The sequence below is a fragment of the Dryas octopetala genome, chromosome 5, assembly GCF_963921425.1.
Source record: "Dryas octopetala chromosome 5, drDryOcto1.1, whole genome shotgun sequence".
NCBI classification, from domain to species: Eukaryota; Viridiplantae; Streptophyta; class Magnoliopsida; order Rosales; family Rosaceae; genus Dryas; species Dryas octopetala.
Window position 1 is genome coordinate 18,007,871 of NC_141370.1, and position 26,804 is coordinate 18,034,674.

The following is a 26,804-nucleotide window of genomic DNA, read 5'->3' on the forward strand; positions in this document are numbered from 1 at the left end:
TGGATAGGTGAGAGTGAGAGTGAGAGTGAGAGTGTGAGACAAGTAAATTGTTGTAATAAATATATTTACTAGTACTTGCAACCATTGTAATAAAGTGCTCAGTAAAATGGGTTCGCGGTGATAATTAGTAATTACTTAATTGGGATGGAGGGATCACCAAAGGAGCTAATTGATTAATAATGGAGCGAGGACTGAGGAGATATTTAGGGAGGAGATATTTAGGGTTGAGGCATGCATGCATGTCACACGTTTTCTACATTCACAATTTCTGCATGACTATGTATGAGTGAGTGAGGCTCATGAATCACCTAATTTTGAGGGAAAAGGAGAAAGAATTGGAATTGGAGTTCTACTTATACGAGTTACCTTTTGCTATAGTAGTTGTTTGTGGATAAATCCACATAGATTTAATGGACAAATCAGATGACAACATGTCGCGCTTTGACTATTCAATCATTGATTCAGCCAAACCAACCATCTACATCATCACTTCACCTCATCAATATATGATCTCGACTTCAACATCGATGCTTGGCATATGCTACCTTGTCTGAGCTGATCACAGCTCAACCATCAAACATTCTATTAGAACCCAGAGCATCACTTCCAAGTCTTAAGCTCAGCTCGGCCAAACAAGTTGATGATCACTTAGCTCGACTCAGATCGGCCAGACGAGGTGATGATCACTTAGCTTGGCTCAGCTCGGCCATACGAGATAATGATCGCTGAGCTCGGCTCAGCTCGGCCAGATGAGGTGATGATCACTTAGCTTGGCTCAGCTCGGCCAGACGAGATAATGATTGCTTAGCTCAGCTCAACTCGGCCAGACGAGGTGATGATAACTTAGCTCGGCTAGACGAGATAACGATTATACAACTCACCTTGGAGCAGTTCAGATTCTCTTATCCACCGCTCTTCTAGAAAGGACAAAGTCATATGTCTGGCTCAACTCGGTTGTTCTAACCCACTGCCTTAGAGATCCTACGTGGCACATCGACCATTGGGCTCAGCTCGGCTCAATGCCCTACCTTTCCGACCTGGCACATCTAACTGCCTCATACATATGAGATTCACGGATGACGTGTGTTCGGCTCGGCTCGGGGACTACGATCCACCGCTCTTCTATAAGGTCTGAATAATATCTTCAGCTATACTCAAGTGCCTACCACTTGACACTTTACTGTACCTGACACTCTAGCTTGAGATGAGACAGTTAGGGTTACCCAAGACACCAAAGTCTCCTTTGCATTCATTGCAAGCTTGCTGGGTAGTTGTGCATGACACTATTCCGAACTGATGACGTGACCTCTTCGCCACTGCTCATCTTCTTACAGGTAAATATTTTATTTACCTCTTCTTTGCCTGTAAATACACACTTATAGCCACAAAGAAGGGGTTCACACAAAAAAACCCTAAATACTCACACAAACTCTTGAGAGAATAACCCAGAAGTTCTTGCCATGTTCTTCCATATTCTCCCAAGTTCATCCAAAGTTCATACTTGGCTCTTGCTGGTTCATGCTCAAACACCTCTTTTTTCTCTTCACTGACTTAATCATCGGAGCGTAGTTGGCTGGTATTACATCGGTGCTACTTCCTTTGATTCTTATCCATGCAGATCATCTTTGTTGGAGATCATCAGCAAACTAGCTCATTATTATCACCCTTGTTCATCCTCTAAGAAATCCGAATCATCGCCCACATCACCATTTTTAAATTATTGCATCATCGAGCGGAATTTTGCATCAACAGTAGCTAATTAAGCTTTCTCTTATTTTCATCCCTCAATTTGAAAAAAACAAAAAAACAAAGAACATAAGCGTGAGTTTGGGAGTATGTGGAGCGTTATGGATTTTGACTCGAACCCATTAATTTGTGTTTTCCCAACCTAACAAATACACAAACACTGAGTTGGACTTCCATTCCAGTCAAAGACAACCAAACATGTATCATATTATCATGTATGTGGCAGTTTTATTTTCTATTCTCCAAGATATTTCGATCTGCTGTGTGGGGCCCATGACATGACATGACATGGGATCAACATAAGACCAAATGGCGAATGGCATCATGCCATGCTTCCACAAGAATGGTGGCTTTTAGCCTTTGGCTTGATTTGCCTCCCAATCATGTTTAAATCTTTAATTAAGTCTTTGATCTTATCTTATACTAAATCCGATCACTAAGTACGTGTCAACTTTTTTGATGTGTCATGTACCAAACATGGTAGACAAATGAAAAAAATTCAAAAGCAAATATTAATTAAATATGTGAAATGGAATTCTCGACGAACATGGTTTATGCGCCGCTAATGTTGTGACTTGTCGAGCATTTGACAGACTCACAGCCCACAAACCATGTTATGTCATCTTAAACCTCATTAGTTTAACTAAAGTCTTTGATTGATTGGAGCAGCTGAGCAAGAATAGTCTTTGATTGATTCATCTTGTTATTTTAAACCGTAAAATTTTAACTTGAGAAAATAAATTAATGAGGAAGAGATCGAGATGCCATAGCATAAATTTTTCTTGTAAAATTAATCCAACAAGTTCGAAAGCAGGACACCATCTTCAGTTGCCAAAAATGAGAGTGCATGGAGGGAAAAAAAATGTCACGAAAAAGAAAATGTGTGTTTGAAATCAAGTTGTCACCATATTCAAGGGGACAAGGGGTCCATATATAAAATCAAAGGGTGGAGTCGCCATTTAATAACTCACTGCATATTTTCCACTACAAATGATGAGACAACTCAATGCTATTGCCTATTGGTACCAAAAAACACTTTTTCTTTGGCTATGAGCCTAGCTAAGACTTCTGAACACAAAGTATTCACTAATGATAAAATAGTTATTCAAACATCGAATTTGTCTCTCTCTGATTATTGCATTCATTCCTTCATTCACCGGATCAAGATCATCAAACTTTTTTTCTTGCATGAAGAGATTTGGAGTTAAAATCTCTAACCATTTGATTCATCAGCACATTACAATTATGTTCAACTTTTTTAGAATCCAAACTTTTAGGCCATCACACACACTAAAATTAGATATAATTATTGTAGGTGTTTGTACTTTGTCTTACATTTTCGACTCATGTGAGTTCTAAGTTGTTGAATGAAGTTTTGGAGGAGAGTGATTTTGTCTGTGGTGCGAATACTGCACCCCATGCAAACACTATTTTGACCATTAAATTTTTTAAAGGCTTTTTTACCCAAATAGCACCTGAACTACAGGGGTGTGCTCAAATACCACCTAAATTTTTTTTCTTGCCAATTTATCATCTGAAATTATTAATATGTGCTAATTTGCCACCTAACATCCATTTTTCTGTTAAATCATCAAAAAATTTCCCAAACTTCCCATTTTGCCCTTGAATACAATAAAAAAATATTATTATTTTAAAAACTTTTTTTTAAAATATAATTAGAAAAAAAATTAAAAACTAAAAAAATAGAAAATGGAAATACCCTTTTTTTTTAGGGGGTTTAATTAGATTTTTTCTTTAATATTTAAAATGCTTTTTTTATATAAATGACGAAAATACCCTTGAAATAAACAGAAAATTTAACTAAAATGACAGTAGGTGGTAAATTGGCCAATATGTGAAAATTCAGGTGGTAAATTGACAAGAAAAAAAGTTTGGGTGGTATTTGAGCACATCTTTTATAGTTCAGGTGCTATTTGGGTAAAAAAGCCTTTTTTAAAAGATACATCTATTTCTAGAAGGGTGTAGTACGTTTTCCACTCTTGAATAATGAATATAGAGATATAAATTACTGGCCTTGACTAATAGAAATATAGTTAATATAGATTACAGAAGTAATAAAAATCAAGATTAATTGATATATATGAATTGATCTTCTGGCTTTATGTACCGAAAGAAAAACTTTATTTTACCTGCCTAAAGTACCATGAAGCTGAAGAGCAAAGTTATGAGGACCACCAGGTTCTATTTTCAAGTTTGATGGCTTGGATATGATGTCTCAAATTAGGGTGAACTTTGCCAAAGAGAGAGCACTTGATTGACCATTAATGTAGACTTTCTCAAACCTTCTTCGCATGAGCAATTGAGTACGTATTCTCATCACATATATATAATATTCTAAAAAGAATCATTAGAAGTGTCTTAGGAAGACTATATGCAAAAGACATATATTATAAATGCTCATTAAACTGTAAATGAAATTTATAGGGGCCTTCTTTCCAATAAGAGATTTCTCATTTAGTATTAAATGAAAGATCTCTCTATGGGGCTCACACGGATCGTTTTGTGTCAATCCGAACCGTCTATTTTTTACATCTTCTTTAATAAATAATCTCTGTAAAAAATCAGCCAAATTAGAGACCGTTAAGATATCTAATTTGGATCAAACAAATAAACGAACGTTTTTCATACCTTAATTGTAAACTAATTGTCTTTTTATAGGCATTTAGAGCTTGGTGGCCGATAAAATTGAGAAACATGCTAAAGATTTTGTTACAGACTGTATAATTAGCGCCAAAAAGACCATGGTCCAAACTATACTAACATAGAACATGATCCTTTTGGCAGCTAATTAAAAGGTTTGAAGCAAAAACGTTTGCATGCTTCCCGACCTTAAAGACGGCAAAATCTATAATGGCCTCTAAAGACGTAGCGCATATACTTGAAAAATTGTGAGGATTTGGGTTTAGTTTGATATGGATGACATTATATAAGACAGCTTGGAGAAAAAAAAAGAAAAATAAGAAGATTTAGGTTTGCTTTGATATGGATGACATATATAAGACAAAGCTTGGAGACAAAAAAGGATTTGGGTTTGCTTTGAGATATGCATGATATGGTTTTATAGGATGACATTGTCATACTCTTTAGAGTTTAGATTGCCAAATAGCTGTTAGTCTTGGCAGAGAAATGAAAGGAAGAAGAAGATTGCCGTATAGGATCTTAAAAAGCACACATGGGGTCTTAGATGGATTTCTTTCACTAATCTAAAATTGGAGAATTATTTTGGGCCTTGGAGTCTTTATCTCTTATTTATTGGGACCTTCGATAACGTAAATGGGCTTTGTACTTATGGGCTCCTAAGGATTATAACCCAATAAATTTGATTTGATTGGCTCACTTTAGAAAAGGTTGGAAAATTAATAATAATAAAAAGGCCTTCCAAGTTGAGGAAATATTTAAATATATGACTGTGGTTTGGTAGTCTACCACCAACAATGGCTACGAATTTTGCCTTTTTTATTTTAATATTTCACTCTTCTTTTACTATGGCACAAAAAGAAAAGGTGTGTTGGAAATCTGTTTGAAAAAAAATAAAATAACAAAATCAAGTTGCCTGATTAGCTAGTCATTTCTAGAAAAAAAAAAAAAAAAACAGATCAAATTGTGAACATGAATACATGTGAATTGATTATGAGTTGTTGAAACTTGAAACACTTGAATATTAGTTTAATAGTTTCATCATGTTGACGATGGTTGATGGATGAATCGATAATTCGATATGATGAATTGTTATGAATTATATATGATTCTAAATTTATAATTGATCAATTTGTATGTATATTGCCATCAGCCCACCACCATCATTGCTGTGGAAAATTGTACATGATCAAGAAAATTGTTTCAGGGGCTACAACTACAAGGGGTCCATCCGTCCATATATAAAATCAAAGGGTGGAGTACGTTGCCATTTAATAGCTCACTATATATTTTCCATTACAAATGATGAGACAACTCAATGCTATTGGTACCAAAAACACTTTTACTTTGGCTAAGAGCCTAAGGCTCTGAAAGTATTCACTGATGATAAAATAGTTATTCAAACATCTAATTTGTTTCTCTCTGATTATTGCATTCCTTCATTCACCAGAAACATAAACATGATGACACAACTCAATGCTATTGGTACCAAAAACACTTTTCAGACATGGAATTTCTGAACACAAAGTATTCACTAATAATAAAATAGTAATTCAGACATGGAATATCTCTCTCTCTCTCTCTCTCTCTCTCTCTCTCGCCTACTTTCACCAGATCAAGACTGGCCATCAAACTTTGCTCTTGCATGAAAAGATTTGGAGTTAAAATCTCTTCCCATTTGATTCATGAGCACATTACAGTTATGTTTAACTTTAACATCCAAACTTTTAGGCCATCCCACACACACTTAAGTTAGATGCAGTTGTTGTAGGTCGTTGAATGAAGATTTGAAGAGTTATTTGTAGGTGTTTACATCTAATGTTTACATTTTCGACCCATGTGAGTCCAAGTCATTGAATGAAGATTTGAAGAGTTATTAGAGATTAAGAATCTAAGGTTGAGATAGCATTTAGGTATGTAGACCAAGATATGGTCTAAGACTCTAGGCCAAGATTTTGGTCAAGGCCAAATTAACTAATCTGAAAGACCAGACTCTTGGAATATCAATTTAGGCCTTAAACAAGAATGAGTGGGAAAGAGATTCCAAAATTCAAACATAAATAAGGAAAGGATCAAAGATCCAATAAAGGCCAATCATGGAAAGAAGAGTTTTCCAATCAGCAAAGGATAAGTTGGAATTACAGGTTATGTTCCATGCCTTTTCCCAAGTCAACTTATTCCAATATTTTTAACCTTTCTTTTTCAATGGTTGTATAATTTTCCAAAAATAATAAAAATGTATTTCCAACTAGCTATCTTTCTGATCTTTCTCCAAGGAATCTGTAAATTTTTCCAATTAAATCCAGATAGTTCGATATGTTCTTGTACCTTAGCAATTTGGAATATGATCATATCCCACTTTGGGTAGCTAGAAAATGTAGCTTTGATTGCACCTATATATTTTATTTGTGGGTTAATGTGGCATGCCAGCACTTTGACTTACAGTTTGGTGTTTTATATAAAATAAACTTTTCCTTGTATATAGTTGGGAAGTGTATTAATTAATTAATTAATTATTACCTTGCCACTTTCTTATAAAAAAAGAAAAAGTAAAAAATGATTTTGATCTCGGTAATTTACTCCAAAACATATATAGTCCTTGTAGTTCAAAGCTCAGCATTTTAGTCCTTGAATTTTATATTGTTTGCAATCTTATGACATTTTGTACCTAACATGAAAACTTTGCTCAATCAAAACTAATAATTTGTTTAAGCTAACAAGTTTTACTCAATAATGATAAAAAATCATGTACGTAATCTTGAATTTGATATTCAAATAAAAAAATTAAAAAGAGTTCAAACTTAAAATTCAAACCATAAAAAGAAATAATGAATTATAACACATTCCATACATAGATCAGCAATAATGTTTCTCTTATTAATTCCACCTTTACTTCAAATTACTATATAAGCATATAGGTCGTGTCCATTGAACCAAATTCTATCTGTATTTATGTAATTAATAATTTGTATGTACAAATTAAAAAGAAGAAAAAAGCAGAGAAGGGTATAGAAAAAAAAATTGTGTATAGTAGTAGTAGTCAACTAAGTAGTCATTGACTTGAAACCTCATCCAAAAGCCTGTACCTTCTCACCTTGTTCCTAAACAGCTGCCTTGTGATGATCCCATTTGTAGTACTTGTACTTGTGTTTGACATCTCCTCTGACCTTGTCCTTCTGATCTTCTCTGCTTCCTTTGCCCCATTTGTGATGATCCTCTTTCTGGTTGATGATGATGGAGATTGTACTGGTGATGGTGATAGAAAGGCCTGATGATGATGACGATCAAGAGATCTCTGTTTTTTTATGGGGCCACTTGGTTGCAGCTTCATACTGGCCCTTAGACCACCATAAGGAGGTGGACCTTCCTGTTTCTGATCATTGCTGCCTTTCGGGTTCTTTAATTTCTTGTTCTTCTTGGTGTCTTGGGGTTCCTTTTTGCATGAAGATGAAGAATTTGAGGAATTTTGTGACTTTTCTTTTGTGTCCTCTTTCTGGGTCAGGCACCAATTGCAGATTCTATAGGACTCTTCATTTGGGTATAGATTGCTACAGTACCTGTAATTAAATCTGGGTCAATTACTTAATTAATTAATAAACATAGAGAGATAATATTGGAAAGAAATTTTTGGTGATGTGTTGAATTGGGAACCTGTGCTGAGATCTGAATTGGCAAACCTTGCATTGGAAAAGCTCATAGGAGAAGCCAAAATCTCCACACATGCAACACTCATGGCTGCTGGGTTGTGCTGCTGCTGCTGTGCTAATTGCTTTGCTTGTTGTCATCTTCTTCTTCTTGTTCTGTTTCAGTTTTCATGCAGAGAGAGAGAGTTTTGGAGGTGTGATGAATGAAGGACTTGGTAGGCCGACGGCCACACAACAAAAAGCCACAAAACATGTTAGAAAATAGAGAGGGTGGTGTTTTTTTTTATAAGTTTTATTGGTTACATTAAATAAATAAAAAATGTACAGGAGAATTATAGATCATTTTGGGTGAGGCCGTGTAGTCACCGTGTGTGAGTGTGAAAATGTAATATAATAATTCCATAATAAAAGTAGGTTAGAGACGTTTTATACACAATTGAAATTTGGGGGACAATTTGGTAAAAAACAAACTTAAAAAAGAAAGTGGAAAAATAGTCAAAATTGGGGATATTGCTAAACTTGTTTTCTAAAATAATTCTTATTTTTGCTTCAGAGAAAAGAATTCATATTGAGGTTTGGTAGTTATAAACTTATAATCCTTATTAAATTGTTTGTCCAATTCTTTTTCCTTTAGGAGCAGAGGCATTTAATAATAAATCCATACGTACATCTATCGTACCAAAAATATTTAGGCAAGATATTGCCACATAATTTGGTGAATTTGAGGATTCTAAGTTTCTAACACTATTAATGGTCAGTATTATAATAAAAATAAGGGATTAAAGGATTGTCATCTTCATTGATTGGTAGAATATGGTTTATACATGCAGAAGGGTTTTAGAACTTAAGTGGGCAAATGTCAATATTCATTTGTCAATTCCATTATCATAGAATGAATTCTGATTGGGTGCCGTTTCTGAATTTTGTTTTTGTTTTTATCTGACCTTTTCTGGATTCCACACCGAAATGACAAAAGCTTCTGCATCCAATCCATGCAAACGATATAGATTTGTTTTTCCTTTTTTTGCTATCAATTGTCAATTTGTAATTGAAAGAGATCATTTTTCTAAAGAGAGATTTTCTTTTGAATGAGATTGCCAATTTAGCATCCTTCCTTCCTTCCCAAAGAGATTATATATATTTTTTAATTATTTTATTTGTTTTCACTAATTATATTTCTTGTACATAATTTTTTTTAGAGTTTAATTTTAGGGTCTTTTAATTTCAAGTTCAAAATTATTAATTTATTTAACGAGAAAGATAATCAGTTGTATTATTAAGTTATAGGACAAAATTTCAAGTGCTCAGCGATTGAATTTACATTAGTGAAAGCACGCGTACATTTTTGTCATTTATCTTTATTATGTCATTGACTGCATTTTCAATTAAAAATTTTAATTATTGGTTTTAGGGGGGAATAAACATTTAATTTTACAAAATGTATATAAGTTACATTTGACATGACATTTTTTTTTTTATCAAACATGACAATCTAATTGGAGAGGGGAGTAAAAGTCACATACACGTTTGACTAATTGGGAAATTAACCGATCATCTTAACTATTTTTTTTTTCAAATCCTTTATAAGAACTTATGTGAAAAAATAGTTGGGAAAATCATTAAACTCAATAACAACTTTCCTTTTAGAGAGTGTTGTCCCTAAATTCTCTACTTGTTATTGGCAGGAAGAAAAAAATGCAAATTTTTGAGATCTCTACCAACAAAATGGAGAGAAACATTACTAAATTAATAGCTAGTTAGTGATGTCACTAAGGTTTTGCTATATAATACTAACTAAGTATATAAATTATATACTTAGTTAGTATTATGTAGTACACAATATTTTATTTTCTTTTGGGTTGCAGATAATTTACACAATAATTGTGGTCTTCTTCCCTTCTCAAATCTTGCCCCTCCTAGAAGTAGTGATCACATTGTCCAAATTTTGTGTCGCATGTTGCAATGGATGCAAAAACCAAAAGTAGAGAAAATGAAGAGTGTAGTAACAGCTAAACATCGATAAGCATCAATATATGAGTAATCTTCCAATAAGAAAGCATGATTCAAGTTATTGGGGTAATTAAGTTCTCTCTTCCTTGAGAGAATTAAGTCATCTTTTTTAAAAGAATTTTGTATGTGACAATCACATGTGATCTTCTTAGATCTGAATTCCCTGGCAAAAAAAAATTGGATCTGAATTCTGGAACATTGCAAACAAACACTCAACAACGTCCAACTGTTGTGAAACATTGACGTTTATATTGGAATGTTCCTGGGATGGCATACTCTGAAACCTAAATAAAGGATCAGTTCATATACTACCAAGAAAAGAGAGAAAAAAAAAAAAAACAATTAATTGAGTTGAATATGATAAGACCATATCTGAGTTCAGACATGGGCATTGGACCCCTTTTATTTTTACGAATTTTCCTTCATTCTTCTGGCAAAACAGTTGTCACATTCTGTTTACACGGCTAACCATTTAAATACTTCAATCTCTTGAATCTTTCAGCATAATTTTAATTTCAGAAAATCCCAAATTTAAACTTTTGAAGATCATTTACACTACAGACCAAAAAAAGAAATCATTTACACTAAAATTTTCCCCCAGAATGTTATATGCCAACCCCAAAATTCAATCCCAAAAGTGCAAAAACGAAAAAAAAAAAAAAAAAGGTTGATATAATTCCCCAGGAAAAAGCAAAATAATTGTTTGGAGAATAAGAGTAGCATGAGGTGTCTAGGTGAATTATGTGAGCACAATCACATGATTTGGGATTTTGTTTGTTTTATGGAATAGCCAACAGTGGACCACGCAATGGGGGATACTTGAGCTTCTTGGATTCTCCAAAGAGACGCATTCAATAATTGTGCTCTTTAATTTGCTCCTCAAAAAACCAATAATAGCCACACACACACACCGATTTGGCTAGTGAACAGCCATTGTGAACCTGTCATGTCTTTTTCTGGTCAAAGAGTAATGTCATACACATGCTTCTACATGGGATTCGTCGCTCTAGTGGTGTAGAACCATTTTGTTCTTGGTTTGAGTTTTCAAATTCGAATCTTCCTCTATCAAATGAGCTATGCCTACCAAGTATCAACCATGTCCGGAATGGAAAGACAAATCTGATTTTCAATCTCAGCCTTCATAAAAGCAAATCCAAGAAAAATGTTTTTTGGCCACTAAATCCAAGAAAATTTAAGTTGGCAATAAGAGGACACATATATAAGACAATGTCCTCTATTCATATTAAAACCCTGAATCTGGATTATTAATTAGATTAAATTTTTGTGTGGAGGATATTTATAATATTACATTATTAACATTACCCCTTCTGTACTATATATGATTATATGTACCTGGCCGACAATATTACTTGGGAGAATCCAGAAAATGATTTTCTTTTGCAGTCAAAACCATACGGCCGCTCACTTGATCGTTTAGCACTATATTCTGCCCAGTAGTCAGTACTCACTCCATGGCATTACAATAATAATCACATGCATCTATCTAATACACAAAATAATATGTTTAGACCAAACCACTATTAAATTAAGTCACAGTGTCCACTAATCACATACAACTAGAAACAAGCACCAAATTCCAGCAAAAGATGGTCCAACCTCCAAACATTGCCTTATTTTTCGTGCAGGTATAAAGAGTAACATTAATTATTATTGAAGTTTGGACCTAATTATGACAGGCACAACACTTGGTGATACAATAATGAGAAGAACTTGCATGACACGAGAATACCTACAGGTGTATCCCCATACTCCCTCTCTCTCTCTCTCTCTCTCTCTCTCTCTCTCTCTCCTTCTTCTCTCTTTGTGACCCCAGCTTGTCTCTATCCGCAAGTTATTTTCTACAATAATACTAGACTCACAGAAATTCACAAAATAATGTTTTTTTTTTTTTAATCAAAATGAAACTTTCATTACCTAATAAGTAGAAGATACATCAGCAATGAGATGTTGATGAAATACATAATGTTATAAATAATATAACAAGTCCATATTTGAAAAAATAAAATACTGTCATATCAATTGGTGAATAAAATTTGTAAACAAATTTGACGGAGTATAATAGTGCTCATTTGCTCTGTAAAGAAAAATGGAGGTAAATGGTGAATATAGTCATCACTCGCATCATATGTACAAATCTGAGGCAGACAGATAAAAGCATGAAGTATCATATGGAAACAGGTGCAGTTGCCAAACTATACACAGTGATATTTCAACAATATATCAGCAAGGCAAATGCTAACATCCCATAATGGGGAAAACTTTACAGTTGAACACGGGATATATAACATCTCTTCATTTTTCAACTAATTTTAGGGGATCCCAGAAGGCTTTACATGACCAGCAAGATTCCGGCCACCAGCAATATCAGTTTGCCCAGATTCAACCTCTCTAGCAGCATTACAATAATAAAAACCTGATTGCCCCATTTACAGTCGAACATAATGTATCTGTAATAACAGGGGCACATATCATGTTAAAAAATCTGCAAACACATCCTCCAGGGTCCAAAACAAAATCATTGCACAGACTTCAGCCTCTATCAAAATTGAAGTTTGGGTTGTAAAATGAAACATAGTGCGACCTGACCAGACTAAAATAACTCGCACACTACTGAAGTGACAAGAAACATGACTAGCATAGAGTCTGTCAAACTATAACATTTGCTAAACAATATATCAACAACACGCAGCATTAGGAAGAGCAATTTTGCTATCGGCACAAACTAAGCAATTAGATATCCAGCATTAACTCTAAAGTACATCAAATATAGCCAACATCCTCAAACCTTTCGGCAATTGGTAAAGTTGAGGCAAGTCCTACAAAAGATTATCCTAAATTGGTACAAAAACAGAAAATATATATATATATATATAAATATATGGATCGCTAATTTCCATAATGCAACAATAAGCATAAAAATATTAGTAACTCCAAAATTTATATACAAATAGCACAAAAACACCGCTGAATGCCTTGTATCAACCCCTAAATCATAGAACTCACCATTTGAGAAGCTATTTCATCAGATTTTAAGTTTACACGTATGGGTGTGTTTTTGTGTGTGCATGGAAGCATGCGCATGTCAGGATACCAAATACAGAAGATTCTGCACTTTAAATCAAAATGTGACGCATGAAGCCAAAGCCACATGCAAACTTTAATTCACTATGGTCAACTGCTCATCACTCATCATGTATACTAACTCCTGGAAGAACAATAAACAAAAAGAATTTGAAGAAGGATTCAGACATTAAGGTATGTTCATTACCTCCATGCTCCCAGTTAGAACCTTGTTAGCTCTGAGCACACTGCAATGGGTGCAAGCTTCCTTCAGCAAACTCATGCATTCGAAAATGCTCCAGAATTTCAGAACGGCTGTACCTAACATAATTACATTAGTCATTGGATGAAAGAAAAGATTTCAAAGCCATGACATCAATAAAGCATATAATCTGCACAATCATGGAATTCATTTTTTCCAGTGCATGCTTGTCTTAATCTCAGAGTTTGATGCATATGCCTCATAATATGAGACTAAGTTCAGAAATTTCAGGTTAGAATGGGAAAACCAGCAACGACGTGGGCCTGAATTCACTGCAACAAGCATGAGTGGATTGGGTGTACTGAGTGGCAACAATTGTTTGTGCAACATTCTATAAGAGGCTGAGGAGAAGCAGAGGACTGGGGTGTTGGATGGCAGAACATACAGTTTGGAAATGTCCACCAGTTTGATAGGTTGTATAACTCTAATATGTGTACCACTGACCTAGATAGTTGGGATGAGAAGGTTGTTGAACATGGCTGAGAAAAACGTGTGCACAATTTGTCAACAGATTCTCAAGACAAAAATTAAAGAAATATCACACAAAAGTATGAACCTTTGGTTTTGTTCCAAAATATTTTTGGTTATCAGAACTAATTTCTAAAAGCAATTTTTATTTTTAAAAAATGGGATGATCATATACAGTTGAGGGTTGTATAAGCCTTGCAGGATAGTTTGACGATTATGGCTTAATCTGTGCTGATTGCCTTCCATGGCTTCCAAAAAGTCGGCAGTTTCTGGTCCTGCGGCTCCACCAGCTACAATAGATGGGACTGAGGCACTAGGGGTCCATACCTAGATCAATGAACCACATACACTTCAGATATGATTTCTATCCACCTCAAAAAAAAAAAAAAAAGATTAGCTTCATAATACATACTTTTATTGTGTTGTCAATTCCACTAGTTGCCACTACACAATCAAACGGATGACACTGTACACAGTTCACAACTGTAGAGAGACATGAAAAAATGTTATACAACAAAACTACTAAGGAAGATAGCCCCACTATTTTCATTTGCAGGGGAAAATATTACCGGCTTCATCTCCTTGAAGCATTTTTATCAGTCTACCAGTTCGCTTCTCCCAGATAAACCATCTGCCATCATCACTTCCACTAGCGACATATTCACCTACAAATCAATATAGATAACAATATCACCACAAAAGATTTATGATTACATCCAGTTTCCTGCAAACTCAAACTCATTCTTTTACTTGAGATAAGTAGTAATAACTGATTAGTACACAAAAAAAATTATAATGGATGTTTCACTAAAATAAAATCACCAATCAATCATGCATGACACCATCAGTATGCAGGGAATTGATGCAATTTCTTCTTTCCTTTGATAGGAAACAGAAACTTTCATTGAAATAAGAAAACGTTTTAAAGAAACAGATGGAAGAGATGTTCGTCTATGCTCAACAGGCAAACCAGAAAATTTTCTTACATGCAGTTCATGACTAGCATCCAATCAAAATAAATTAAATTGAAGGGAATATCCTTAAAATGCACAAGGAGATAGCAAAAAGGGTCTGTCAACTTCAATGGAAATATAACACTGTCAACTGATGTCAATTAACTTCCCAATATGCTCCCAGGTTAATTCCTTGCCACTTGAAGTATATACACTTCAAAGCATCACAATGTCGGGCTCAATCTATATATCCAGTTGGACAAAGTATTTACCCCAACAGAAAACACTGCTTTCAGTCCCTTGATTCTTTCTATACCACTGGTCCCCACCAGGTACACCACAAAAGATCTGCTGAATTAACATATAGTCTGACACACAAATCTGTAAATATTGAACAAAGACAAAATTCTAAACCAGATGATATTTGACCTAGTCATCCAAGCAACCATCTTGAAGTCAAACAACATAGCATATATACGCGTAATTCTGGATCATCCCTACAATCCATGCATAGAAAATAGGATTAAGCAAGCCATTTCAACTATGAGATCTGCGACCTATCATGCAAAGACTGAAAAATCCACTTAAAACATATAGAAGTAAAAGGTTTGATTCTGCATTAACACCCTAATACTTGAGACCTACAAACTACCCTGTCAAGTAACAGCCACAACCGCACTGACAATTACCAATGTCATGTCTCCACCAATACCCGTGTGATCAAATCCAACATTTTTAAAACACAGGTTTTAGGTTATCACGATGCAGCTTTGCTATGTAGATTCATGTAGAAGAAGCAACCACAATGTACCACAGTATTAATATAGAACAAAGGTAAGCTTCATTTCACAACAAGAGCCAAATTGTTGACATATAATAGTAAGATTCAACACCATGAATGACTGAGAACTCATAATGTTAACTTGCATGGTATCCTTATTTAATGAAGATCCACATAAAAGAAAAAAGTACCTCTCTGGCCAAGAAAGCTGGCCTGTTTTATGTCAGTTCCAACATTACAATGACCAACATATCTCTGTTTCATATCAATGACTGCCTCAGGCTGCAGTATATATTAAAAAGAAAGAAACATGAATTAAATTGACGAAATTATAATTGAAGTTAAGGAAGAAAACAAGAAGATTTAACTTTGAGGCAATCCTGCACAAAGTAAAGGCAATTTAACCAACAAAACAAAAAGAACCAGTGTATGCCAAAAATGGACTTCTCTAAGCAACGGATGATGCAGAATAGAGAAAGAACAGAGGAAAAAAATGAGAACTAAAACCATATTCATGGCAGCTTCAACTATAATCTTGTATTCTCAATATAATAGGCAGAAGAAAAATCAATTTTCTTAATCAAGTTCAATTATATCATATGCCTTAAGTCATAAACCCAATTACAATAAGACCAGTTTATATGGGAAAAATCTCATAATACTATAATATCCAAAATACCCAGATATAATAGGAAACCCAAATAATTAGACCCTTAGTTATTATAAATAAATGTAAATATATAATTAAACCTCTAAATTAATTTTTATGCTTCTCAAGCCTACAAAGACAAATTTTCTTCTCTCCCTTCAACAAAGGGCATAGGAAGACTTGTCACAAAAAGAGCATAGGAATACTCTATGGGCCTGCAATCAATACCAAAAATCAGGTTGAAAGAATCAAATTGGTCACATAAGAAGTCAACAACTTTTTTATAACATCCCAGAAAAGCTAAAGTATATTTGGAAAAATTATTTGGAAGATCAAAGACAAAGTTACAATCAAGCCTTGACAAGCAAACAATGGAGGAATACAATAAAATATACATCAGCACAGTTGCATATAAGATAGGGCCAATCCTATAGTGACTAAAAGGCAACACCTTCTTGGCCAAAAAAAAAAGGGCAACACCTTTACATGTCATCAATCTGAAAACAACAGAGTTTACATTATAACTATGAAAGGAACCTGATATGGCAGTCTTTCATTTTGAGATGATGATGAAGGGGATCCACATGAGCCGTTTGCACCTCCAACTTCTCTAGCAGAATCACTTCTTCGATGAATTCTCAGGTTTAAACTTCCCTGTACAATATTGGGCTCGACATCATGTTCTTCATCACCTGAGATTGACGTTTCAAAGTCCAACTCCAATTCCTCATCATAATCAGAATCTTCTCTTTCAGATCTTGGACCATCTTGTGAAGCATCACTATTACCCTCTGATCGGTAAAGTATGTCACTAAGTGACAGTACTCTACCACCTTGAGGTTCAGACCTGGGTGATCCATCATTTGGCTTACCATTTCTTTCAGACTTGGCTAGTCATGCGACAACACAGTTAGAATTGCATAACAAAGAATTAAGATAAAGACACCAAAAGTAAGATCCTCACAAGTAATGTCAAATTCACAATGCATTCATTTAATAAGATGGTTGGCATTTGGCTAAGCATTCCAACTACTAGCACCAAAGTACATTGAATCTCTTTAAGCCACTAATTTTCTTATAGGACTCCTCTACATTAACTGAGTTGAGCCAAGCAACGCAAAGAATTGCACCAAACCTCTGCTCTAAGCTGGCACTGTTTTCCCTTGTTTTACTTGATGATGAAACTAACACACTGCTCTTAACATCAGGACATGGCATTCGAGTTTGAGGAGTTACATACTCTTCAAAAATGGAAAACCAACAAAAGAAAGAAAAAAATCCATTAATGTGTAATAAGCAAAAACGGCATTCAGATCTTGTCAAGAAAATTAGTGACATCATCTCTGACCAGAAATGGGGGTGAATAAAAGGGCAATCAACACTCAGATCTTTAGGCTAGGTTAGTGCAAATTTGCCACACAAAAAAAAAAAAAAAAAAAAAAAATCAGTTTATATGCTAGGTTGTGCATCCTATGAGGTGAAAATAGTAATCAATATGCACCAGTATCATGTTATTTTAAGTATCAATAAGGCCTAAAACAAAGAAACTTCGTAATCAGAAAAATAAAGAATATAGGCACTGACTATCAAATCAAAGACGCATTCAATTCCTTTCCAACAGCAGAGTTCCCTTTATACAAGAAACCTCTCTCCATGAGTAAATTTAATATACTAATTTGCAATATAACCAATGATTTGAATAACACTTCTTCAGTGAAAAAATTTGCACTGTCAGACACCAAAGGACAAGAAAATCGTGTCCCACCCATGTCAGACACTCCCTTTGGATGCTTAAAAAGAATTTACATTAATTTACTTAGAAAGATTGCAGAACCATCAAGGTGTTATGCACTTTTGTCAAGAAACTACAAAGGGTTATTATTTTCACAATTATTTTGATTTCGATACAGATGGTTCTTTCACAAGCAAAAAAATGCTTAAAAGTAATAGATCTTTATACAAATTAAAGAAAAATATATTGGCTAGTCACATGTCCAGATTTTGGAAGTTGACATCTCAGACACCCCAGTGATGACAGATGACACTCATGTCTGTGTCCACAAATCATAGAATATATTAATATAACGAGTTATTAAAAAATACAATTGATTCTCCAGTACGCTATTACCCTAGTTATTTAGAAAGACAGCAACAATAAGCTGAGAGAGAAATGCAAAAAAAAAAAATTATAGTTCTACATATAAAGGTCACACCAGTACTACTGTACTGGATAAAATTAAAAAGCAGGTCAATTGAAAAATCTACAATCTGGGGAACAAAAAAATGTACAAGACACTGAAAGTCACAAACCTGCAGCAAGATCCTTTTTTATGTTCTCCAATCGTTCTGCTACTTCAGAATTTGATGGAGCCAAACATTGGGCTGCCGTAGCAAATTCTAAAGCTTCTTTATGTTTGGCCAACTGCAAGAAAATAGCAATTACCAACCAAAAAATGCTTAACAAACACAAAGACAGGTCCAACCTCATCACAGTTTCATCATTTCAGTCACAAACGAACAAATAGTTCCTTAGCATTAGGAAAAACATCTAGGTCCTGATGAGAACAACAAAACTGGTTGGTCTATGCTAAATTTCATGAATAATTTTATAAACCCAAGCTGACAAAATTTTAGAGTATAAGCACCATATGTTGCATAAGTTTGCCATTATACAGTGGCAGAGCTGACAGGACCTGTGAGAAAAAATTTTAACATTACTGTCTAGTACCCATAACACAGACAACACGCCAACTGCCCTAAAAAGAATATTCCTATATTCTAAATTAATTTCTTCAAGTTAGTAACCCCACTTCTATAAGAAATTTGTCCACAGCATAGCTCCTCAAAATAACATATAAATTGGTTTGTCAAATAAGCCCTCGCTTTGGCAGGAGGTCTATCAACAAGAGAAATTTGAGCCAAAATTCAAACTTGGACTAGGATTATCATTTTCAGTAATCTTATGTCTGAATTTCCAGAACCATATCCATAAACTAGTATGTAGGAAAGAAAAAAAGAAGAGAATCTAGCTATCTACAAGAAGGCTTAGGTAATCTCCAATCTATGGTCTATCTCAAACTCCCTTAATCTTGGTTTCCTTATTCTTATATTCTTATATATGTTTTACTCGTTCCCCACTGGGATTCATTCTTATGTGCTTTGTAGTAGTATTTTTTTTTTTCTTTGAAAAAGTTACTTCGCAATTACATATTTGTACAAGTAAAATGTATGTACATGCATACATATATACATATATATTTATATCCATATATGAATATAGGATTTTGGGAATTGCAAATTGTTGTCAAAGTATATATTGGGGTCACATAATTATTAGGTGACACGTAGACCAACAAGAGCAACTAAGTGCATGTCCATAAACTTTGAAACGATCAGATCTACGTTCTCATGGATGACAAGGAAAGCATGATCAGTTAAGGAAATAAGTTTGCGTTAATTCCAAAAACTAAAGGTTCTATTTCATCTTCTGTAACACCCATTCACTTTGTTAAATTGTAGTCCTCTTAAACTCAACCGGTCCTACCTACTGAAGACTTAAGTTTAGATAACATGAAATAAATTGCATAACGTCATAACGACTTCAGACCGTCTAAAAGAAGAAAAAAAAATCAGTAAATTGGCCAGTCTGGAAACAAAGATGACTGGATTGGCAATTGGTAATTTAAGTGGCTGGATTAGTCACAACACTTGGTGACAGAACTGCAATGGCTGACCAAAATCATAAAATCAACTGCTGTAAACACAACAATATTTACCTGTGATAAAGCTTCAGACATATAGTAATGAGCTCTGAAAGAGGAGCTATCGATTCTCCGAGCACTACAGCAATCTCTTATAGCCATATGAACATCATTTTTCCACTTACGCTGGGAAAAATAAAAGAAAAAGAATTAAGCACTAGAAAATCTCAAACTAATGAACCAGTTTCCCACCAAGTAACTATGCATGATATCAAAAGAACCTTAAGCAACAATGCGGCACGAATACAGAGACAATCATGCTTTAGTGTAGGCCCAATATCACGACCCCAGCCATCCAACACCTCATTGCATGCCTCAATGCCATAAAAATACTTTGTCCCCTCCAAGGATTTCTCAGCAATTTGGATTAGTTTCCTGCACTTCTCAAGCTGCCAAAAATAGATTTACAAAAAAATACCAGCTTTAACCAATTCGTCTCAGAAAAACCAAGATAGAATGGTCGGGATACCCAAGTATAACTAAAGAAGCAAAGATCCACACCGTAGCAGTGACATTTCGTCTTTTAGGAAGACCATTTCTTAAGACATTGGATACTGGTTGCTGTAGTTCTACCTCATTGAGTATAGGAGTGAAGCTTGTTAGCTTTGAAACATCTCCAGAAGTATACTGCACAGCACTCCCAGCAGCTGCAAATTGCAAAAGCAGTCTAAATTGTTTAGCTGGACTTTATTGATATGATAAAACAAGATTAAAAGAAAATTGAATAAGCAGGAAGTGATAGCTAACATTTTGTTGTCATATATAGTCCAGGCATAATTGGACCTGGATCTGAATGATAAATTAAGCAACAATATTTCAAGCCAAATATCTTTTTTTTTTTTTTAATTAAAAAAATTATTGTGATTGTACTGTTCAACGAAAAAGCAATACAAACTGTGGACAAGGAGTCATCCTGCAATATAAGTCTCATTGCAGGTATCAATTCTAAGATAGAAAGCTGGAGTCTCATTAGTACATAAATTAATGTTGAGTACATATCCTAAATTCTTCAAAATATATTTTACTTCAATAATTTTTTTTATAAAACGAACACCAGTATGGGTTTGTAGCTAGTTCATTCTAAATCAAGAAGATAAAATAACCAAGTCAACAAAGAAGCACTCCTTTTCAAGAAGATAAAACAACAAAATGCATGACCATGTGTAAATCACATCATTCAACGGCATTAACAGACAAGGTTTCAAGGCTAATTAACATACCATGATTTACATTCATCAAATACACATGCTCCCCACTATAACTAAGTAGAACCTCTTCTCCATCTGGACTAAAAGTAACATGAGTTAAATGCAAGCTTGTACGTCCCTGAAAAAAAAAAATAACCGTTCCTTAATATGTATATTTGATAAACCAATTGGTAAATTGCAATGGAGGGCCGAAGCCCAAAGCAAAAACTAGCTACCAATTGGTATATTATTTAACTCAAACATGGTACTAAACAGCCAAAACTTTTATCGACCTTCTTCCCCTTTCCTAGAAGAGGTTGGATGTGAAGGAAAAAAAATCAGGATAGCATGAAAATGTTTTTCCTTTAAAAAGGTAAAAATGGGTCATAATGTTAACAACTCAAAAGGTCCATATGCTCCCCGCGGGGGGGGGGGGGGGGGAAGATAAAGATGCCTCCGGAAAACCAAAACCATATGTTTTAGGACATATCCACATAAACCTGAGCAAGATTTCCAAATTAACTTCTCAGCTAAACTCTGTAATATTGTTGACTTAAACAACTAAAATCCATAGATAAGTACAAAACATACAAAATTTCTTTCAAATAGTTGACACAAGCACAACTATCAAATGTTTTACCAAACAAAAACAAACATCAGAGTTTCTAATAATGACAGGAAGCAGTTGACTAGTTAAGAACTTTGAACTAACACGATCAGAGAGGTGCATTGGACAGAAATAGTTAACACAAGGAGGTGGCGACATCCTTTGCCGACAAGATGTCAGTGGTGGCAGCATCCTTCTATCATATAAACGCGCAAACGCATCACTGCAAACATTATGAGAAGGTAAATCAGCTGTATTAGAAGAGGAGAGAAAGTACATAGCCTCATTGAATTAATAATCAACAACTAAATACCTCCCGCCAACTAGTAGCAAATGAGGCCTAGTGGAACTGATATCACAAGATTTTAGAGCAAAAGTTTGTTTCGGGGGATCAGCCAGTGACTTTTTTGCTCCGCACCGCAAGTCAAGCTGCCATTAAGAACTATATGTGAAAACAATGATTCCAAGGGTTTAGGACAGAGAGGTGAAGCACCTAAAATTCTGGGCTTCAAAAGAACGATATGCTAACAAATCTATGTAAGTATTTTATAGAAGAAATTTTTCATGTGACAGACAAAAAAACTCCCTAGTTACATCAGAGAGGTGAACTGCAATGAATATTTCAGGAAGATAATCTCACAAAGGACATAAACTACACCAACTAATTTGAGTACAAGGATCAAGCTGTTGCCCCCTAATTGGGCTCTTTGACTCACAGTTGCCCACTAATTTCTCAATTGAAAAACTTTGGCAATTTCGTACCATATATACAATTTGAGAGTATGAGCAAGAAGAAAGCAAATATTCACTGAGATCAAGATTTTAATTTGCAGTTCCTAAAACAATCTATTCAATAGAAATTTGGCAACTATGCTTGAAAAATTATATTAACAAGTCAATTAACATGCCTTTCTAAACTGGTTGCTATAGTCTTAATTTAGCAGGAGAGCTAAAATCCTCTACAAAAAGAAATTTGAGGTTTTCATGTTATATAAGAGGAACTAAAAAAAGGTCTATTTAATATATGTACTTACTAAAACATTGCGACATTCTTGATGAGTGGATCCAGCAGGGGGGCAAGAAGTGCCCTCCCGAAAGTCATGCTGCCTCAAAGTTCCATCTTCACTTGCACTCCATACCACATTGGGATTTCCAACTTCAACCTGCAATAAAAGGCAGGCAAAAACTATGAGACCCTAGCAAGTAGAAACCAAGTTTGATATTCATAAAAGTTAAACAATGAACAACCCCACAATCCGTAATTTTCTTTTCTCATGCAAATACAACTACAATAACGAATTTAAAGTAAGCTTTTCAACATTCTGAAATCTTACAGCTAACTTTTTTACTCTTCTAGTGTGACATTGAAACAGAGCTGATGGAGCAATAGCATTATCATCAGTTCCTCTCCCACTTGAACGAGACAAATTAAATAACCGAACCTGCGGAAAGATAAGTGTAATTTATAAATGGTATTTAACAAGCAAATAGCATTCACCATTTTCAATTTATGAGTGTTTAGACATTACTTCTGCATCTCCAGCTCCAGAGACCACAAGCTCATCAGAAGTTTCAGGGACAAATTTCGTACAAAATATGTTTGCGCAGTGCCCAGTCTCTATAGAATGCAAAAGCTCCCGACTAGAGTAGCTCCAGATATTTATCTGCAGAATATGGAGGCATTAATAATTTCTCATGTTGCAATACATAAAAAACTGCATGTCTCAAAGTTCCATCTTCACTTGCCCTTTAGAAGCGTAACCATGTTTTTAATCTCAACAACAGAAACATCATTCCATGGAAAAGAAGACCTAACTTCTGTGCAGCACCATATACCTCATGCATACTTCTTAATCCATGCAGAGATAGTGACATAAAGTGAAATGTAATGCAAAGGGAAAACAATTTATGATGAAGAAATATGTGTTCCATCAGATTTCTAATTTATAAGAAAATATTAAACATACATTGACGCATATATCCAAGCCAATAGGATGAAACTAAAAGTATCCTGCATCATGAACTATGTTCTGCACACATCATACTAGTATCATCCCTTGTAAAATTTTATAATCCTTTTTTCATTGTGCTATTTTTTTCTATTTTACGCAACCTATAACCTGGGATAATGTTAGAAGAAAAAATTATGAAATTTAAGTAATTAACCATACCCGTGTGTCATCTGATCCAGATATCAAAAGTGAACCTGTAGAATTCCAAGCAATGGAATTAACACAACCCTGATGCCCCTGTAAAGAGAAAGAGATATAGAGATAAAGATAGAGAGAGGGGAAGGGAGAGTCATAAAATGACAATTATAGAAATGCAAACATAAAATAACAAAATGTTAACATTTTCCGACTCGACGAAAAATTAAGACATGTCCAAAAGAAAAATTAAGAATTACACTCGAGGTGAATGAAGAATTACTCACTGAAATTGGTAAACATAGCAAATAAGCTAAAGTATAAGTTATGCAAATCACTTCAAATTGAATATGCAATTGCTGAAATTTCATATTTTCTAACCACATCCTTCGTGTCAGAGGTTAATCATAAGAAATCATAATAGTTTAATGTACCAAAGAAACTTAAGTACCAATCTAATTTGCACTGTTATTATTGTACGTAAATATGAGGAATGAAGTTTCAATTATAAGACACTCTACAATACTTCCATCTATCAAAACATTGCGGCATAGACATCTCTTTCATGAGGTTGAAAAAGTGCCACTGGGAACAATGTGATATGATGAACCCCAGTAGGACACTAGGTGACTCGAATCATAAGAACTCATAAATATTAACTTCATCCCCATATGCACAATTTTGATCGTTAGTTGTCCCCCATAACAACTTCACCCGGCTTCCTCACAAGTGCCATTACAGTCTCCAAATCATCCTGAGATAATCAAAGTGAATCTCTTAAACGGAGTACAATTGAGGCGGTGTTTTCCAAATTAGCGATTTAATTCAGTCTTGTCTGTAAGCCATGCCTAAGAAACAATTTGATCATATTATTTTAAATGTGGATTTACTATTTATTTAACTCATAAATGAAAGAACTAGTTTTAGGTGCAACCATCTTCCATCGAACTCTAGTCTACATACGCAAGTAAGAACTGAAGAATTAGTATGTTATTCTGAAAAGTTTAAAGGAGACACCAAAAGTCTAAAATTAAGTGCACCATTCACGAACCTCCAATTCTCTCTCCTGAGAAAGCCTTCGTACCAATGACGAGTGCATCTGCAAGCTGTGATTGGCATCCTACACGCACCAAACACCACGCAAAATTACTCACCACCACCACCACAAACGAAGATTGTGAAAGCTCAAGCAACCAAATCACTTTGTGCTAAAAACATATCACAAATTCAAGCGCGATCAAGCTAAGAAAAGAAAAGGGGAAAGGAATATACTTGTCGAACGTCGACGTATCGGCTCTCGAGCAAGTTGTGGATGTTACCGTCGTGAAAAGGCACCCCCTCCATAAAAGAATAAGAGAGAACACGAAACCAAAACCGAAAAAACCGAAAGGCGATCGTGTAGTGTCCGATAACCTCCGATTCTCTATGAGTGTTGAGCTACTTGCAGAAGAACGCTTCACGCTTCTCGATCCTCCTTCAGCTTTTTTCACTTTAGCTTCGTCCAAATTGGAGGAACACGAAGACGGTCGTATCGTGTCGTGTGATATTCAATTTGCTTTCATATGTTAATACGACTGGTGTGGTGGTGTCGTGTGGTAGCTCGCACCTTCTAGTTATTCTAGTATCTACTATCTACGCCTCTGACCTCCCTCTCTGAGAGGGAAAAATGGGATCAGGTGGTTTGAGTTTCAACGTTCTGCGTGGTGTTTAAGCGCCGTTGATCTTTTTGGCGGTGATTGATATCGTTGGGTCAGGTTGGGGCCCGCTGTGGCGTCATCTTTGTAACCGCTAAGTGGGTAGTGCCACGTCATGTGTGGACCAGACGACGAGGCTTGGGCTTGTCAAGGTGGGCTTTAAACCTGAACCTGAGATTTTGGGTTTTCGTTATGCACCATTATAATTTATAATCGATAATTCGATAGCCTACATTTGAAGATTACCAAATAATAAAACTAATTTGGATCTTAACTGATCACATTCCCATTTCTCTAGATCAGCAATGTGATCAGTTAAAATTATCCAAATAGCAATATTCCAAACTCTGAAATAGGTGTGGAATGTGACTCGACCAAGCAAATCAGCCTTGACGACCTTTGGTTACTAATTGTATTTTTGTTCTTGATGGTCTTTAGACTTGTTCATTCTTCATGGTTTTGAGTATCGTTCATTCGCTTAAGTAATATTAGAGGTATCAACTAGTATTGCTTCTCTAAGGTAGTTGTTAGGTAGTCCAATTAGGAGTGTTGTAGAATTATTCACAGTGCATCAAAGTTCAATCTCATTTCTCCCAAATAAAAAAAAAAAAAAGTATTACTTCCCTAAAAATCGAACACGGTTCAACAGAGGGAGAAGCCAATGCCTTGACCATTAGATCTCTTATTGTATCTATAAGTGATGTCCCAATAAATATATTTATAATAATAATACTAATTAATAAAATGACATTAATACATTTATATTAGATGATTATTAATCATTAAAACCCTAACATTTGTCTTCCTCGATCAATTTGTGGCTTTGTGTTTTTGTCGTTGTTGGTATTTAGTTTATCTCTCTATCTCTCTCACTGTCGCTCGATCGCTGAATAACTGAACCAAATCAAACCAAATTTTTGATTAACTGAACCTGTTGATTTTGTCCAAATACGGTTTGATTTCGATTCTAGCAATGGCCATTTCAATAGATTCAGTTCGGTTTGTGGTTTTTGCTTATTGGTTCGGTTAACCAAATTGTACACCCCTACTACATGGTATTACTAAGAATAATGTTATACTTACCACATTCTTATACCACATTTTTATACCATCTGACGTGTCTTTACTTTATTAGACAAAGTTTTTATTTTCCTTT

At 34.8% G+C, this 26,804-nt stretch overlaps 2 protein-coding genes across 4 annotated transcripts; both read right to left on the minus strand.

The window, feature by feature from the left end:
* Positions 1 to 7,326: 7,326 nt before the first annotated feature.
* On the minus strand, positions 7,327 to 8,357 carry LOC147285202 (uncharacterized). Its single transcript, XM_086244693.1, has 2 exons — positions 8,056 to 8,357; positions 7,327 to 7,961 (listed from the first exon to the last, which is right to left on the minus strand). The coding sequence occupies exons 1-2, from the start codon at positions 8,187 to 8,189 to the stop codon at positions 7,457 to 7,459; spliced, it is 639 nt and encodes a 212-aa protein (XP_086100819.1). The 5' UTR covers positions 8,190 to 8,357; the 3' UTR covers positions 7,327 to 7,456.
* A 3,809-nt stretch (positions 8,358 to 12,166) lies between these two features.
* On the minus strand, positions 12,167 to 25,537 carry ASG2 (transducin family protein / WD-40 repeat family protein). 3 transcript variants are annotated; one of them, XM_086244615.1, is made up of 20 exons: positions 25,227 to 25,537; positions 25,006 to 25,074; positions 23,979 to 24,056; positions 23,337 to 23,471; positions 23,142 to 23,249; positions 22,842 to 22,970; positions 22,121 to 22,236; positions 21,913 to 22,030; positions 21,234 to 21,339; positions 20,515 to 20,660; positions 20,235 to 20,402; positions 20,029 to 20,139; positions 18,563 to 18,674; positions 16,790 to 17,142; positions 15,795 to 15,885; positions 14,439 to 14,534; positions 14,282 to 14,352; positions 14,045 to 14,196; positions 13,348 to 13,460; positions 12,167 to 12,526 (listed from the first exon to the last, which is right to left on the minus strand). In XM_086244615.1, exons 1-19 carry the CDS (start codon positions 25,296 to 25,298, stop codon positions 13,373 to 13,375), a joined length of 2,319 nt encoding a protein of 772 aa, XP_086100741.1. In that variant the 5' UTR covers positions 25,299 to 25,537; the 3' UTR covers positions 12,167 to 12,526; positions 13,348 to 13,372. The 3 variants fall into 3 exon arrangements, with proteins under 3 accessions (XP_086100741.1, XP_086100743.1, XP_086100742.1); XM_086244617.1 differs by having other exon boundaries at positions 24,972 to 25,074; XM_086244616.1 differs by having other exon boundaries at positions 13,348 to 13,454; positions 25,227 to 25,536.
* Positions 25,538 to 26,804: the final 1,267 nt, after the last annotated feature.